Source organism: Crotalus tigris, unplaced genomic scaffold (assembly GCF_016545835.1).
Source record: "Crotalus tigris isolate CLP2741 ecotype Arizona unplaced genomic scaffold, ASM1654583v1 scf7180000019309.743544, whole genome shotgun sequence".
Lineage (NCBI taxonomy): Eukaryota > Metazoa > Chordata > Lepidosauria > Squamata > Viperidae > Crotalus > Crotalus tigris.
The window spans coordinates 274032-292312 of record NW_024097480.1 but is presented as its reverse complement, the minus strand read 5'-3'; the positions used below and the strand labels follow the sequence as shown (position 1 = coordinate 292312).

At 40.8% G+C, this 18281-nt stretch overlaps 1 protein-coding gene across 8 annotated transcripts in view; it reads right to left on the bottom strand.

The window, feature by feature from the left end:
- The window catches only part of DCX (doublecortin), a 64346-nt gene that overhangs the window by 34950 nt on the left and 11115 nt on the right, over nucleotides 1–18281 (bottom strand). For all 8 annotated transcript variants that reach the window (XM_039361606.1, XM_039361603.1, XM_039361609.1 and 5 more), the window contains exon 3: nucleotides 11195–11535. In XM_039361606.1, coding sequence (XP_039217540.1) covers nucleotides 11195–11535 — 341 coding nt within the window. The remainder of the gene's footprint in view (nucleotides 1–11194; nucleotides 11536–18281) is intronic.

The window sequence follows — 18281 nt, the reverse complement described above, 5'->3', positions numbered from 1 at the left end:
GTGTGTGCAATTTAACCTGGGATTTGAGTTTTTAAGATAATCATGTGTATATACAGTACATATACATATACATATACATATACATATACATATACATATATATATATATATATATATATATATATATATATATATATACACACACATATACACAAAGCATGAAGCACGAAGCCGAAAACACCAGCCTGAAGATGACGAATGGGACTTCATCGAAACATCGCCAAGACACTTCCAATTTGACGTGGGAGAAAACCCGAATAACCAAAGACCTACATACAAACACCCACGAAAACCTCAAAAAACAAATATACATATACATGTATATCACAGTAGCCTAAGATGGGCTTCAATGAGAAAACAGGCCCCAAAGTTAATGTTAAAGGTGAATGTTCTGAAAATCAATGCTACCCTATCAGAGTTTCTTCTTGAAAGCGAAAAATTGGATTTTTCAAGGTCAACAAATTGGTGGATGGTTCAATGAGCACCCAAACCCTAACAAAAAGCAATCAATTTTATCTGAAAGGATAAGAAAAGGACTATCCTTGTTGGCAAGATGTCCCTTGGTCAGAAATTAGAAAAACAGAAATGATTCTTCTAAGAAACTCAGCCTTATGTCTGTAGAAATTTCAAACTTTCAGGGAGATGCTTGAAAGACCCCTAGCTGTTAACAATAATATAAATACCATACATTCTGTAATAACACCAGAAATCTAGAGACTCTGATCTATTCTGCCCACTTGTCTACCTCAATTCAAACCAAGGGAGAATTCTGGTGATGAAGGACATCTACAAGAGGGTCAACTTCAATATGGTAGCTGCAACTGCTCCATAGATGCTCTCCCCCCTTCCTTTTTTTTTTTTTTTTAACAAGCAGCAAACATAGCAAGAGAGGGGCATTTGATTACATGTTGTGGGTCCTGTTGCAGAGTCTAAGACCACCAACAAAGGGGAAAAGAGACTGACATGATGTCCTGCCTGTTGCCCTTTAACTGTTCCACCTCCAGCCATACAAAGCCAAGTTGCATGCAATCCCCCCTTTTTTTAGCCCAGAAAAGAGATTTTAAGAAAGGGGGGGAAGGAGAACTGATCTATTGCTGCTCTTTCATCTTTGGGAGATGCTTAATGCTGATTGGGCTCCTGATGATGGTGACAGTGAGGAAAAGGCAAGTGGAAATTCTGCACAGCTGCTTGGAAATGGCAGGGGCAGCCTCTCCAGACAGCTTCTTTGTGCTCCAAGAACGGTCACCTAGCAACTTGCCTTTGCAGCTGCCAGATTGCACAATGGGGGAGAGGGGGGGGAACCACAACCTCCATCGAAAGCCAGCATTTAGGGGAAGGGAGCAGAGGAAGGGAAGCAGGCCATTAAATCAGCTGGAGGGTTTCTATTCCAGGATCTCCATATTGCCTTGGATGGAAACAATCTTGAGGGTCAATGCCTCTCAAGACAAGAGACAACCTTAACCATGGCAGATTGGGAACTTCAGTATTGGAGAATCTGCAGCAATGGCAAAATTAATAAAATCCTCATAAAATAGAAGTTTAATTAAATACATCAAAAGAATGGTTCTCATACATACAATGCATCATGTTGTGTCACATAGAGAACCACTTGCTGTCTATCTTTTAAGGGGTCCTGAAAGCCTACAAATATTGCAGATTAGCAAATGTAGAAAAAGGCAGGAGTCAGAAACCAATAGTTCTTTATAATTCTTTCTTTCTTCTTTTCTTTTTTTCTTTCTTTCCTTTCCTTTCTTTCTTTCTTTCTTTCTTTCTTTCTTTCTTTCTTTCTTTCTTTCTTTCTTTCTTTCTTTCCTTCCTTTTGCATATCTCTCTCACACTTTGTCTTTCTCATATTCTCCCTCTTTCTTTTTCTTTCTTTTTTTCTTTCTCCTTTTTAGGTATTTTTACTTTTGCTAAATCTGCCTAGTCCTCCCTCCCTCTCTCTCTCTCTCTCTCTCTCTCTCTCTCTCTCTCCCTCTCAATAATACAATGGAAATTTTAACATTTACCTATTAAGATTGAAATAATTATCATATAACTAATACCTTGATGTAGGTTGTAGTTGCATCTTATGCTTAAAGCTGGATGAAAAGCCAAATAATTTCATGCTTATAAAACACTAACATCCTAAATTGATAGTGATTAAATTTTTACTTTTCTCTATTTTCAGCATTTTAAGCTTTCTAAATAATAGAATGCTAATCATCTCAATTCATATTGCATCAGACTCATTGCACTGAAACAATAGAATGGACCAAGATTTATAACAATAAATAATAAAAAGGGGGGGAAATCTTGACCAAGATAAGTTCCTCAAAACATATGTGCAGCTCATTTGGAAAAAAAGCTCATCCTTAAAAAAAAAAAAATGTGGAATACAAAGTGTCTCACTAAGAAACTTTCCAAATGCAGCTGTGTGCTGCCTTAACGAAAGTTCTCAAAGCCAGATGTTTAGCTGCTGTTGCATTGCAAATCTCTCTATCCCAAGCCAGAATGACCAATAGCCAGGGATTTTGTCATTTGTTGGCTTAATTTTCATCTTTTGTTTCCCCTACATTCTTAATGTTATTTTTCCATAACAATGGCTCAGAATCATTTACCAAAGGGATCATAAACTCCAGGATGAAAACTTGATGGATTCCAGACTTTTTATTAGAAGAAGAATACCCCCAATGAATTACTGGGACAGGGAAAACACCGCTGGAACTTCTAAAATTGGCACCCTCCCAAATCCTGTACAACCTGAGCAAGGATGGAAATTCACGGAACCATCTATCTATGTGATGTGTCACAACCCCTTTTGTATCCTTCTGCTGCCTGCTGTTTTTCATTTTTAAAAAACGTTCAATCATTTTATTTCACAGACTCATCCATAGTTTCAAACAGGGAGACTATTAGCATCTTAGAGCAAGTCACATCCAACCAGGCTGGAGAATTACTGGAAGGTTGGCATTCAGACAAATCAGGGATAAACTCCATTTACACACCATTCAAAAGAAACAATAAAGACCCTAACAGGAAACAAAAAGACAAGAACGCATCCCCTCCAGCAGCCAACATCCAGATAAGCAGGGATTAACACCAGACAAACAATCAAAGGGAAAACAATACTCTAATGAAGGACCACCAAAGAGGCAGCCATACCTCCAACAGTGGTAGGGCAGGCCATCATATTTAAACAGGCAGCAAACCTCACACTCATTCACATTGATAATGCTATCTAGCTGGGTAATGAAACATTCACAAGCAAACAACCAAGCTCAGAGTCTACCAAGAAATCCCACAAATTGGGGGGAGGGAGGGAGGGAGGGAGGGAGAGAGGGAGGGAGGGAGAGAGAGAAAGGGGGAAACTGAGATGGGGGAAAAAAACCTAGAAAACTAACCAACCAAACATGGTGTATATATAGAAAATGATGCAGCCTAATTTTTGCATATGTCATGATTATATAAAATAATACAAATACGTTTTTCCATTTGATTAATAAAAGAGCCAAGCTTAAGAATATTAACCAATGCATGGATGGTGTGAGCTTGCCTGTGGGACTTTACAATCCTGAAAAATAATTTATTTTGCCCCTTGCACCCACAATTACTCATGTAGTGATAAGTTCCAACTTTGAGGCATAAAACATGCAAACACATCTTTAACCTATATTTATTGTTTTGTAACAGTAACCAACTTAAAGATACGAAAAAGAACTTCAGCAGTGGCGAGATAATCCCACACCACATCACTAAATTTCTATCACTTCCAATTTAATGGACTTATGAGGTAAGAACTTTTAGAAACTGAATTTGAGCTGTCGTATAAAAATCAGAAAACATCTTTTGTTATATGGATCTCAGCTTAGGTTTGTAAGAAATGTTCATTCCATTCTTAAATATCTTTAGCCATTGACTTGTTAATATGGGATATTCAACCCTTTCTTGTGTTGCCAAAAATAAAGCCTCTTTATTGCCATGTCCCCAAGAATATGTAGCTCACTCAGTGCAGCAACAGACAACTGGATCTAGACTGAAAACATCTGGAAGTTCACTAATAGGCACTCAAGAAAACATTCCATACCTCTTTGCTATCATCTACTGACTTACTGGTTTTTTTGCAGTCCAGATTTGGTAACCCAATGAAGTATTTGGAATCAAATATATTTTACTCATCCCTACATCTGAATTTACTAGTATTATTGTCAAGCGGGGAAAAAACTGAGCTATTTATGAATAGCTTAATTCAGCAACTTTATTGACTTCTACCTATATTACAAAAATCTCCCCAGATTCTGGCCTTCCTGGGAACAACCAGATAAGGTCTCATTGGTCTTGGGGCTGGCTGGCTGGGTGGGTCAGGCTTATGCCTCTTGTGGCTGCGCAAGGACTCAAAGCTAATTGCCCACTTGACCCCTCTTTCCAGCCTGGCTAGCAGTTTCACAACAATTAGTATGCAAACTGTTATGTCCTGGGCTCTGATTGACAGAGCAGGTGCAGGAAGCTGCACTGAGACCCAGGCAGACCATGTGGCCTGCCCGGGCCAGACAGGCTGTCTCTGGCTTACTGAGCATGCACAGGAGCGAGAAAGTATGTTGCATTCACGCTGTCCCTTGCAAAAGGTATAAAAGGGGGTGGAGCCATTTTGTTTGCTGTTCTGTTGAAGCTGAATAAAGAAGCACCTGTATGATACTCCGCCTCATTCAATGCCTACCAATGCGAGAAACACAAACAATAATGCTTTATTCAGGGCTTTTTTTCTCATAGAACGCCCAGAACGGAGTTCCGGCACCTTTTTTGGATGGAACCTTGAAGGGTAGGCAAGGCGGGTTGTATGACGTGTGTGAGTTCCGGCACCCCCCCCCCTTTTTTTTTTTTAAGAAAAAAAGCACTGCTAATATTTAAGATGAGTAATTCAAAGGTGTCCAGATCTTTGCCATTCAACAATATAGAGGAAGGTTTCTTTCATTTATTTTCCTTTTTCTCTTTATTACTTGCAAAATAGGAAAAGAAATCAGAGAGGGGAAGGCAGGCTCTGATGATTACAAAGGATCTAATGCAAAGCCCTGAAGCACAATGGAAAACAAAGGAGAAAAATTAAAGAGTATATGAATATCAGAAAGCTGAGGGGAAAGACCTTGGAAAATAGACTGATGAGATACTGCCAAGGGGGATAAGATATTATAGTTAACTATAACATGTTAGCTAGAAAATATTAACTATAACATCTATTCTATTGCAACTCTATGGCATTGTATTATGGGAATTTATCATAGTTTACTGTAATATTTTATCTCATACATTGTATTGTTCATGCACTTACATATGTGTGTAATAATAATAATAATAATAATAATAGAATTGGAAGGGACCTTGGAGGTCATCTAGTGGTCCAACCCTCTGCTCAGGCAGGAAACCCTATACTATTTCAAACAAATGTCTGTCCAATCTCGTCTTAAAAACTTCCAGTGTTGGAGCATTCAAAGCTTCTGGAGGCAGGTTGTTCCACTGGTTAATTGTTCTAACTGTCAGTTAGTTTCTCCTTAGTTCTAGGTTGCTTCTCTCCTTGATTAGTTTCCATCCGTTGCTTCTTGTCCGGCCTTCAGGTGCTTTGGAGGATAGCTTGACTCCCTCTTCTTTGGGGCAGCCCCTGAGATATTGGAAGACTGCTATCATGTCCCCCCTAGTCCTTCTCTTCATTAAACTGGACATACCCAAGTGGAGGAGAACTGAAACAAGACTCTTTTTAATTGAAGTATCGCTGATGATGTTAACTAGGCTGGTGACAAAATGTTTGGAAGCTAAACGGCAAGCTCAGAGAACAGACCACTGCCGACATCTACCACCTGAGTTACAAATATTTTCTATCATTTCAGCTTTACTCCTGGCTTATCAGTGGCTTATCAGCTCCAGCCACCTGAACAGATCCCAAAAGGGAAAGGTGGCTTAACAGCTTTGCACTTTGCCCTCCTAGGAACCATTCAGATTTTTAAAAAATATATATAAAACCAAACAAATTTATAGAATAAGACGTAATGACAAGAACAGAGTAAGATCTAAGTGTTTGTTTTTTTTCTTTCCCGTTGGTTTCGAATTGGAGAAAGGAGATTTTTGTCACTGCACGATCTCTGACAGCTTAGGGCGAAACAGTGATTAAATTACGCTCTTTGCTCTCTTTTTTTTAATCTTAGCTTTTGAATGAGTAAATATGAAGATTATCTTTATTTTGCTTTTTGGGGACTGAGAAGCAGAATCTGGAGCACAGAGAAGCTAAAGCCTACGGTTGTGCTTCAGGGAGATATAAAGTTTGAATCAAAGAAGAGGCAACTTCTAAAATAAGAACAGTTTGGAATTTTGCTATTAGCAATTTTTGGCGATGTAGCTTTGCTTATTTCTTGAGCTGATTCAAACTGAAGCAAGGATTAGTGTCCCATTTCCAGTACTGCCTTGTCCACGTGCAGAATTTATTTTACATTCCTGCTTAAAGAAAATGGACTTTTGACATTGCAACCATTTTTGAATTAAGGTGGCTAAAATAAACTAACTGGGGAAAAAAAATGCATGAAAAAAATCCAGAATCTATTACTCCTGTGGAACTGAAATTTCAAGGACCTTCAGACCAGTTTTATTTGCAAAGTTGTGGCTGTTGCAGCTTTCCCGTGACCATGTGATTATGCTTTCCAATGCTCTCTGGATAGCTTCTCACAAGCAAAGTGATTGGGGAAGCCAGCAGGAAGTCGGAAATCACTCCTGCTCATGCTGCTTTTTTGCTTGTCTGTGGTCTTTCGCTTTATCTGCTTAGGTAAGCAAATATTGACTTATTGTTGAAGTGGAGCACAGTGACTCACATGGTTAGGATGCTGGGTTGGAGCTCCCAAACGGATGTCCCCCAGGCAGCCCTGATGTCATTGGCTAATCCTTTCAATCCAAAAGCACCTCAGTGCTTCTGACACAAGAGTGATGCAATGCAATGAAAGTTCCACTACCATTATTTTTCTATCTATGATAAATACCCTTAGGCAGGGGTGTCAAACTCAATTTCACTGAGGGTCGCATCAGCATTGCGGTTGCCCGGGGGGGCAGGTGGGTGTGGCCAGAGTGGGTGCAGCCTAATGGGTGGGCGTGGAAGGAGTGGGTGTGGCCTACTGGGTGGGCATGGCCAGCTCTACATCATTTGTGTCGAGGGTGCGTGTGGGGGCCTGGGCAGGAGTGGGACAGATCTGAGGGTCTCTGGCAGAAGGGGGTGGGACCGGGGCAAGTGCAAGGCATGGTCCACCGGGGCAAGTGCCAAGATGGCCACCACAAAATTGTACATTGGCTCCCGGCTGGCCTGGGCCAGGGCCAAGGCAGTGGGGGCCGTTCCCTCACTGTTTCCAGGATGGCTTCGCAGGCCACATGAAACCACTTCGCGGGCCACATCCGGCCCCCGGGCCTTGTGTTTGACATGTCTGCTCTTAGGTGATCACAGGACCAGGCAATATTGGGGTAAAATTGCAAAATTCAATCAAACGCAACTACAAAATTCCAGCAACGAAACTGTTTTAAATTAAGAATCAGTATATCTTCTACTCCTTGAGGCGGGGACTTCTTGATTTTCTTTCTAGCTATTTTTCCATCAACTTGGCAAGGAAGGACGTCTCTTCACTGAAAATTGGGGAGCTTGCAGCTGGCTCTTTATATAATAGATTTTTTAAAAAAATTTCTCTAGCCTGGAAAACAATTCTTCCCCCTCTCATAGAAAGATAAGACAAAAAGAAAAAAGAAAGGACAAGTATAAAATGGATTTTTTTTAAAAAAAATATGTATTGGGATTCTAGCTCACACGGAAGCATTCATGATGGCTCACATGACAATCATTTGTATCCATGGAGACTGGCCTTTTAATCAAATCTCTGCTTCAACATGGAGAAGGAAACGGGCTGCTTATGGTTCCTTCTATACTCAACTCAACCTGGGAAAACATAAAATGCCCAACCTTTGTGATATTAATAAACTGTCCATCTTTATTTTCCTGATAAATATTTGATATAGCTCAAACATACCTGTCACATACAGTAACCTCTATGGTCAAAGCACGTCAATCAAAATGCCTTTATTGTGTTGGCCCTTTTCAACATTGTTGGCTTAAAACACTCACACACAACTCTTTGTGATCTGTGCACAGATATTTAAAGGAGGCCTTGTGACTCCTTAATTTTTGCTCCTTGCCAGTATATTTTAGGAGCTGCCATGTACTATAAATAAGTACTCTGATGTGCAAACACTTCTGCGTGTATGTTTGACATTTCAAGCAACAGGTTGATTCTCAATGAAGCCCATGTGAAATATGCTAGGCATCCATTCTTTTCCTCCCCCTGCCCCTGATTAGGAAACTTTTTATATCGACTGACATAAAATAACGTAGTAAACACCATTTTGACACAGAGTTCATGCATATGGAAGCGAGGCCCTGTTTTAATTTAGGATTTCACACCTTCTGAGGTCTCTCTTTCTCACCCTCCCCCCCGCCCCAGCTTTCCTCATAACCACAATCAGTATTTAATGCTCTCCCTGAGGATTCTTCATTTTTATTTGGCACTTTTGTTTTCCCTACATCTCTGTTTTGGGCACTTATCCCACAGATGCATTAAAACCTTCACACTGTCCATTGATCCAAAGATATTTAAAGTTAATCCTTTAAGTAAACCAGGCAATGACCTATGTTTCTGTTTGTCTTTCACTGGGGTTTCTTCAGCAGTCTTCAGCTGCTGTTCCACTCAGATGCCTCTTCCCTTCCCTTTTCCCTTCCCTTCCTACTCCTCCCTTCCCCACCCCTCTCCTCCCTCCCTCCCTCCCTCCCTCCCTCCCTCCCTTCCTTCCTTCCTTCCTTCCTTCCAACACCACTCTAAATGTCAATAAATCCTCCATCACTGAGCTAAAGAGAAGCATGCTTTGGTCCATCCATTTGTTCAAAGACAAGGAATCTTGGGCAGTGTGACTTTATTGATGCAAATGCATGGACCTTGAATTTTGGTCAACCAAACACTAGGTTATAAATCTTAAAAGCAAACAAATACATAATTCTGTGGCTCATGTTAGTCCATTGTTGAAAAATAAAGAATTCCAATTCCAAAGGAAGGGACCACGTCATTTTTCAAATAACACTATCATCAGTCAGCAGATAAATGGGAACAGATAATGGGAACTGCAGTGCAACAAAACTGGCCGATCTGGATCTTCCTTAGCTCGGCATTAGAATAAATATGACAGAATTCTCTGGCTCTGGGAATGTGGATGGATGTGTCCATAATATTGCAGAACAAAAACGAAAATTCTTCTGGCATCAAATAAGTAATTAGCGTTTTCCCCACTAAACCAAGACTCAGTTGGAAAGAAGATCAAAGGCTCTGGGAAGGAAGTCACTTTGAATAGTCACTTCATCGACAATGACTTCCATCATTTTTGAGATTCTATACTTTAATTCCATTCTTATTGTAAAAAAACCTACCTGTTCTGAATCAATCACCTTTCTCAGGTTTACATCGAGGGGCTCAATAGTAGTATCATTGTAATTATCTATTGCTATCCATCATATTTTTCCTAAAGACATTTCCCAAATATTGGGTGCTCAAAAGCATTAAGCAACATGGACCACATATAGTACATTCATGGCTTCCATCCAAAGATAAAGGTTGCCTCTGTCAAGTCATTCCCTCCTCTGGCGGGGGGCTGCTCATCTCGGTTTCTTAGCCAAGAGAACCAGCATTGTCTGAAGACACTTCTGTGGTCATGTGGTCAGCAAAACTATACGTTGAGGCACATGGAACATTGTTACCTTCCCACCAAAGTGGTACCTATTTATCTACTTGCATTTGCTTGCTTTCGAACTGCTAGATGGGCAGGAGCTGGAGCAAGGAACAGGAGCTCACCCCATTGCGTAGTGCTCGGGTCTCAAACCTGGGCTGTCAGCTTTCCAGCTGATCGTCTTAAGTGTCTTTTATCACTGAGAGATCAGCCTCTAAAAACAAGAACAACCCACTTGCATAGAGCCACCTTTTGTAGAATATTCCTCGTGATTAAAACCCCAGCCATTTTGCACCTGTTAATTCTCCAAACGTTGGCTGCCCTTCTCTTCGTGATGCAAACACGCAGTGACAATTTAGTTCCTGCTGCCACTGGCATGACGAGTCAGAGAGCAGATGGTGGCTACTTTAGCTGGTTAATTTTGAGTTTCATTGGAGGTTCTTAGTCATCAGGGCTATTTGTGTCCCAAAAGAGATATGGCAAAAATAAGGGTAAAAGATCTACTGATCGTAAAAGGGCAGGAGAGAAGAATGGGTAGAAAGGGTCACAGTTTCAAATTTGGGAGTATGTGGCTTTGAAGAAGAAATTATTTGAATTATTTAAGGTTGAAGGGATCATTGACATGTGTTCCTCGGGTGAACGGGCAGGGTTTCAGTAGAGAGACAGGAAAGAGGATTTTCAAGCAATTTGGCTCAACGTTCTTGAATTATTTAAGTTACAATTACATATTTACAAGCTCCCTCTCTTTCTTTTTACTCATATATAATATTGTTTCAGTGCTGTTTTTTTCCCCTTAAGATAGTTTTAAGCTTTTGCAGTACCTAAAAATATTGAAACGATTATATATATAGTTGTATTTCTCTTCCTTTACATTTAAATAAATATTTAATTTTGCACAAATTTTACTTATTACCCACTGCAATTTTAATGCAAGAAGAGGTTCTGGGTGATTTCATGGTTTTAGAGTAAGCCACAGAAGATAATTCCACACAGATCATGTTAAATCATAAGCCATGATTTACTGGTTTACTTGATGTCCAGTTCACATAACCACAACAGATCACATTCGTCTAACTGTAATCTCATACACCACTCAAGAGAAGCTAATCTGAATTATAGGAATTTCAGATGACCCAAATCAGCAGACCAATAGAAGACCTCAATCAGTCAGAATAAGAAATCAAGTTTAAGAGACGCAAAAGAAGAAAAAGAATCTCCTTTGAGGGACACGTGAATCCATTTCTGGATTCCAGACTCCGGAGTAAGATTAGGAGGATTCTAAAATTCCACAGCCAGCATGTTGAAACATTTTTCTTCCCCATAAAGATATGGTTTGGCCATAACTGGAACCAGTTTACGAAAAGGTCGCTATGTCCTTGTTCGTCCCACTGCTGTATAGATCTGAGCTGAAGGTTTGAAGGTATCTTACCTGCTTCCCATCCAGAGTGTACAGCTTTTTAACCACTCCTGTCTCCAGCTTTATGGCTTCTGTAATGTCGGTGAGCACCTGCTCAAAAGAATGGGCTGTTTTCTTATTCAGGAGCACACGCACCGCCTTCCTTGGCTTCACTCCGCTCCGGATGATGGTCACCAACTTGGGACGCACAAAATCCTTGTTCTCCTTCGCCTGGGCACTGTTGCTACTAGCCAGAGACTGAGGAGCTTTCATGTTGGCAGAGGTTTTCACATTGACTGACCAGTTTGGGTTTACGTTCTTGGTATACTCCACTTTCTTAAAGAAGTTGTCTGATGAGCACACATAGCTTTCTCCTGCAAAGAAACACAAAATATAGGGATATTTACCAAGAGCAGAAGCAAGCTTTTTTCAGCAGGAAGGATAGCTATAGAGGTTTGGACATCTCTAAAGAGAGAAGTCAAATGTGGAACACAAGTGACTTCTGAAGGACAATCTTGTCTGTCTGTCTGTCTGTCTATCCATCCATCTCTATCATCTTCTCCATCTGGATCTATCTGGTCACCAAGAGTTAGCATCCCCTGTTTGAATACACCTAATTGAAATGCATTTATATGTTTATTTGTTTATTTACTTGATTTATATGGCCACCCAGCTCAACACAGTAACTCTGGGCATCTAACAATATATCAAAACATACCTACAACACAACACAAAAATAAAGCCAATATCTCAATGTTCAGAGAAAATTAGTTTGTCTCCCATTTCTCAGATTTTTACAGTTGATTGATTGATTGGTTGGTTGGTTCATTCGTTCATTCATTTCATTTCATTTCATTTCATTCATTCATTCATTCATTCATTCATTCCAAGATGAAAGAAACAGATGCTAACTGTCCTGTCTTTCATGAGGCGACCCTCCCTCCAGTGGTCTGCAGTTCCTCTGTTTTTTCTGTACTTCCATTAATTCCCAAGAGAAATCATGAGAAGAAGTATAATTTTCCAGTAGCAGCAGTACACTCATTGCTTCCTGGAGAAATAGTGGAAGGATTTATGCTTCCCCTGAAGACTCTGGAAAAATAATTCAAACAGTTGCTTCTAATCCAGTGGAGAGTTTTCACGGGCTGTTTGTGCCTTGCGTCATAAAGGCAGGAAAAATGGGAGGGACAGTGGAGGGGCATTGAAGCACTTCATAGCTCACCACAGTGGTGCAATTGTAGATTTTGTGTCAATCCAACAAAGTAGATCAGATTAAGACACCAATGCCATATAGGTCAAGACTATTTTATGGTGACAAACATGAAAACGGAATCTTGCAAATCTGAAGGTGCTTCCCCATACCTCACTTATCTTTCTGTGAACTATGGAGAGGTTTGTCTGAGACACTTTCTCAAGTTATTTTCTTAGTCTGGGCTCAAGTCCATCTTATCTAACTATTGCCTTGGTAGCAGCTACTCCTCCTTCCTTTGAGGCCATTCCCTCTTCCCTCTGCAGTTGGGCTTGACTACCTAAATGTCTCCAAGTAGTGTCCGCAGGGGAATGATTTTTTTAAAAAGTCAATATGGCAGCCATCATCATGCAATCCAGAAATTATGGGTGCCCATCACTGGAGGCTTTCAACCATTTGTCTGAAATGAGATAGGATTTCCTGCCTGAGCAGGAGCTAGGACGAGAAGACCTCCAAGCCCCTTCCAACTCCATTATTCTGTTAACATAAATTAAGAGGATTGTTGGTTATTTATCTTCTCCACGTCCCTGACTGAAATGACCTCTGCAAATATTATATTTATAGCTTTTTCTCCGGGAGCTCAAGATAGCCTTCAAAATCTGCTAGCAATTTCATCTAAGTGACCTCAACAACAATTGACAAGCCTGTGGAATACAGTAAACATTCCGATTTTGGCATTTTCCCAAGCTACAGAGAAAGGATGCAGGATTTCCTTCCATTTTTGACCGAGCAATGACCGAGCTTCAGGGTTTGCGTGACTCTTTATCCAACAGTTGTGTCTCTCTGAACATTCAATAGATTGTCAAGGAGAACTGATAGGTTGTGGCAGGAGCCTGATAGATTTTAATCAGGGATACATTTTGTTGGGCAATTGAATCCATTGCCCAGAGAAGTCCTTCTCCAAAGGGCGTTTGGAGATGGAGAATTTCTGTGTCACGTTCCTCCTCTATATCAGGAGCTGTGAATGATTGATGTGGCTGAACATCCCCTCAGCTTCAGCTTTGTCCAGATTGTTAGGGTCTGGGGGTAGCAAAACTCAAAGTGGAATGAATACAGGGGCAAGTGGAGAACCAAATTCTAGAAAACACATGTTAAGTTGCTGGCCATGTCTTCTTTCTTTATATTTACCACCTTTGTTTGACAAGGCAGTGCTATGAGGCCTCCAGAAATTGCAAAATTGCACATTTTCAAATTTCAAAAGACATTAAGAAAATAGATGTCAACTCCTCAAAGGAAAGTTAGAGAATTACAGAATTGGAAGAGAACTTCTACTCTGAACTCCTGCTTAAGCAGGAGACCCCAGACCAGTGGTAGGCAACCCTGGCTCTTTTATGACTTGTGGACTTCAACTCCCAGAATTCCTGAGAAGTTGAATTCTGGGAGTTGAAGTCCACGAGTCATAAAAGAGCCAAGGTGGCCTACCCCTGCCCTAGACCATTCCAGACAAATGGTTGTCCAATCTCTTCTAAAGTACCTCCAGTGATGGAGCACCTCAACTTTCCAAAGGCAAGCAGTTTAACTGATTAATTGTCTCATTGACAGAACATTTCTCCTTAATTCTAAGTTGGATCTCTCTCTCAGAAAAGCACAACTTCCTTCCCCTGTCCTTCCCCCTTTCTATAGAGGGACAATTTAGGAATTTTCCTAAATAGAACACAGAATAATAGAATTGGAAGGGACCTTGGAGGTCTCCTAGTCCTGCTCAAGCATGACTTCCAGGATTTCTACCTAGTATGATTTGGGATTCCTGGAGAAATTTTGGAGCCTCTTCTCTTCTCTGACTTGTCTCCTAATTCAAAAACCATAGCTGCCATTTGGCTTCCTCACATTCCACTTTTTTAGACCACATATTTCCTGGGACATCAGAATTTGCGCTCCTTTTTGTTTAAAGATGAGTCTTGATAGAACTCAAATTTTATTTCCGTCTATCTCAGAAAAGTGAAACAGACAGTGTCCCTTACATTAGAATTAAAAAGTAGACAGTTAAACTTGCAAAAAAAAACCCTAATGCTAATTTAGTGTTGGCCAAAATTAATTTTCTCCCCCTCCCTTCCTGCCACCATGCCAAAATATCCTTGCTGGTCCTCACTTGAGGGGTCCTTGGTGCTCTCTGAGCTTGCTTGTTTTCTTGCAGATGTTTCATTACCCAAACTAGGTAACATCATCAGTGCTAGAAGGGCATGGGGTTTGTGGAGGAGAAGGAGAAGGAGAAGGAGAAGGAGAAGGAGAGAAGGAGAAGGAGAAGGAGGACTGTAGGGTCCTTGGTGCTCTCTGAGCTTGGTTGTTTTCTTGCAGATGTTTCATTACCCAACTAGGTAACATCATCAGTACTAGAAGGGCATGGGGTTTGTGGAGGAGAAGGAGGAGAAGGAGAAGGAGAAGGAGGAGAAGGAGAAGGAGAAGGAGGACTGTAGGGTCCTTGGTGCTCTCTGAGCTTGGTTGTTTTCTTGCAGATATTTTATTACCCAACTAGATAACATCATCAGTGCTAGAAGGGCATGGGGTTTGTGGAGGAGAAGGAGAAGGAGAAGGCGGACTGTAGGGTCCTTGGTGCTTTGTTTTCTTGCAGATGTTTCATTACCCAACTAGGTAACATCATCAGTGCTAGTCCTAGGTTGTTACCTAGTTTGAATAATAAAACGTCTGCAAGAAAACAACCAAGCTCAGAGAGCACCAAGGACCCCTCATTTCAATCCTGAGATGGAAATACTCTCCTTTATTGCCCTCGCTTGGTTATAACAGGTTCAAAAAGGGCTTCCTTTGTTCTACATATGGCAAGAATTCCAGTATCTTTTGAAAGGAAAGGTCTAACGGCCTTCGAGGAAATGGGAGACAATAATGATCTCTCTTTTGATGCTCCAGCATTAATAATAATTCCATCTCAAGCAAAGAATAGGAAATACACATGCAATTTAATTTCATCTCCTTCTTCCCCTTGCCCCTTCTGTTTAATCAAGCATAATATAGGAAGATGTATTGGCTGACAATTTTCTCTTCCCCTCTTTTTCTCTCTTGGTGCCTCCTTGAAGAGCTGGCAAAGCAGCACATTTTTAATAAGACAACAAGAAAATGCTGATTAATTTCCTTATTTTAGCTTTGATTTCAAAACAGGGATGTGAAAAGATGAGGCTGTGTGTATTTCAAATTACTTTTGCTTGTCGATTGCCTGGAGAGTTTTCTGAATTAGGAAATGGATTTGGGCAGTATAAATAAATCAATACATCTGTCATCATGGCATACAAGGGATATGCAAATTATCAATGGAGGGGAAGCAGCAATCATACAGGTGGCTGAGAATGGATGGCAAATATTTCCTTGAAGAGACAAAGGAATCTGCCTTCTCCCCAACCCAATCTAGTGATATTTACAGCAAGAACTGTAACCCTATCCTATGAGCAATGAAGATGCTGAAATTCTTGGAATATCACAGTAGGTAATCCTGGAAATCTAGTCCAGGAGCTTTGGTACAAATTAGCACAAACTAATTAATTACTAAAATAATTAATTGATTAGTACTAATTCATTTGGTACAAGTAGAGATTAGGCAAAACCTGGCTCAAAAACAGTAACTGTGGGAAAGAGACCTCGGAGTTCTAGTGGACAATCACTTAAACATGAGCCAGCAGTGTGCAGCCAGAAAAGCTAATGCAATCCTATACCCTAAACAGATGTATAGAATCAAAATCACATGAAGTATTAGTATCGCTTTATAAATTCTTAGTACGGCCACACTTGGAATAATGCATCAGGTTTTGGTCATCACGTTACAAAAAAAGATGTTGAGACTTTGGAAAAAGTGCAGAGAAGAGCAACTAAGATGACGAAGGGCCTGGAGACAAAAACATATAAAGGACAGATGCAGGAATTGGATATGGCTACTCTAGAGCAGAAGTCCCCAACCTTTTGGGCACCAGGAACCGGTAATATGGAGAGATTTTTCTGCGGACCGGAGGGTGCATGGTTTTGTGTGCTGCCTGCATCCTACAGATGGGGCTTTGCTTGTTTATGCAGACAGGTTGCTGGCATACTGCAGCCCGGTACTAGTCCACAGACCAGGGGTTGGGGACCCCTGGTCTAGAAAAATGAAGGACTAGGAGGGACATGATAGTAGTACCGTATATTCTGGCATATAAGACGACATTTGAGAGCGTCGAAACAGCCTCCGAACTCGGGGGTCGTCTTATACGCCGAGTCATTTTATACGCCGGAAATAAGGTAGTTTCTGACATATAAGACGACTTTCTAGGCATGCAACTCGGCGTCGATCGTCTTATATGCCGGAAATAACATAGTTTCCGGCATATAAGATGACTTTCTAGGCATGCGGCTCGGCGTTGATCGTCTTATACGCCGGAAATACTGGTAGTTTCCAACATATAAGACGACTTTCTAGGCATGCAACTTGGCATCGATTGTCTTGCGACTCGGTGTCAATAGTCTTGCGACCCGGTGTCGAACTAGGGGGTCATCTTATACGCCGGGTCGCCCTATATGCCGGAATATACGGTATTCCAATATTTGAGAGGCTGCCCCAAAGAGGAGGGGATCAACTTATTTCCCAAAGCACTGAAGGCAGGACAAGAAACAATGGGTGGAAACTGATCAAAGAGAAAAGCAACCTGGAATTAAGGAGAAACTTTCTAACAGTGAGAACAATTAACCAGTGGAATGACTTGCCTTCAGAGGTTGTGGGTGCTCCATCACTGGAAGTTTTTAAGAAGAGACTGGACAGCCAACTGTCTGAAATGTGATCAAATGTCCTGCCTGGGAATGAAGACACCCTATAACCACATCGTGGACCCATTCAGTGTGTTTTGTGCTCCTCAGAAAGGAGTTTTGGTCCCCAACGAGCACAGAACTTGCGATATCCCAAATTTCCTGTCACTACCTCGTACAAAACACTCCGAGAAATTCTGGGAAAGTGTAAAGAAAGTGCAGAAATCGTGAACCGATGGACTTCATGGAGCCTTTTGTCAATTTCCTGCACGAGTTCATCACTGACCGCAGATGGGCGGCCACTTCTTGCCTCATTGTGCACGTCAGTTCGTCCATCTTTAAACATGCGACACCATTGATGTACAACACCTTCACTCATCATGTTTGGTCCGTAAACATTACACAGTTCGCGATGAATCTCAGCTGCCGAAAGTTTTTTCGCACCCAGGAATCATATTACTGCACGCACTTCACATTTGGTGGGATTTTCTATGGAAGGGTTTGTTTTCAATTGATCTAGCGGACGAGTCAACTGCAACACAACTTTCTCGTTCCACTCCTCACTGCCTACTGCAGTGCCATAGGATGGGCATCGCTATCCCCACCTCTTTCTCGCACATGCTCAAATGGAGGTTTATTTCTGAATTGCCCTCGTAGGTAGATGAAATGAAATAATCCCTTTGTTCTATCTTGATACCTCAAGATCCCATGAACATGTCTTATATAGCTTAATTCACAACAATATGTGAACTGTTTTTTCTTTGTATCTTTCATTCTGGCCTACTCAGCTGTGGTATCCTGCTGATTCCTCATCCAAGTATTAATCAAGGCTTCAGCTCAAGATGGCTAACCACTGCCATCTGTATTTCAGCTATGAAATGATGACAGTTTCACTGCCAGGAAATTATAGCCTACTTCTAAATCCATACCTAATGTTACATCATAACATATTTGTTTGAGTTTGCTTAGCTGACTGGGCCATCCCAGTAAATTGTGGTTTATTCATGGATAATCAGACTAGTACTGCATAAACATTATGAGTGACCTGGGATAAGCAAATGTTGTTTGGTTAAAGGCATAAAAATATGGAATGCTTCACTATTGTTATTATTATTATTATTATTATTATTATTATTATTAATCATTGCACAGTCAGCC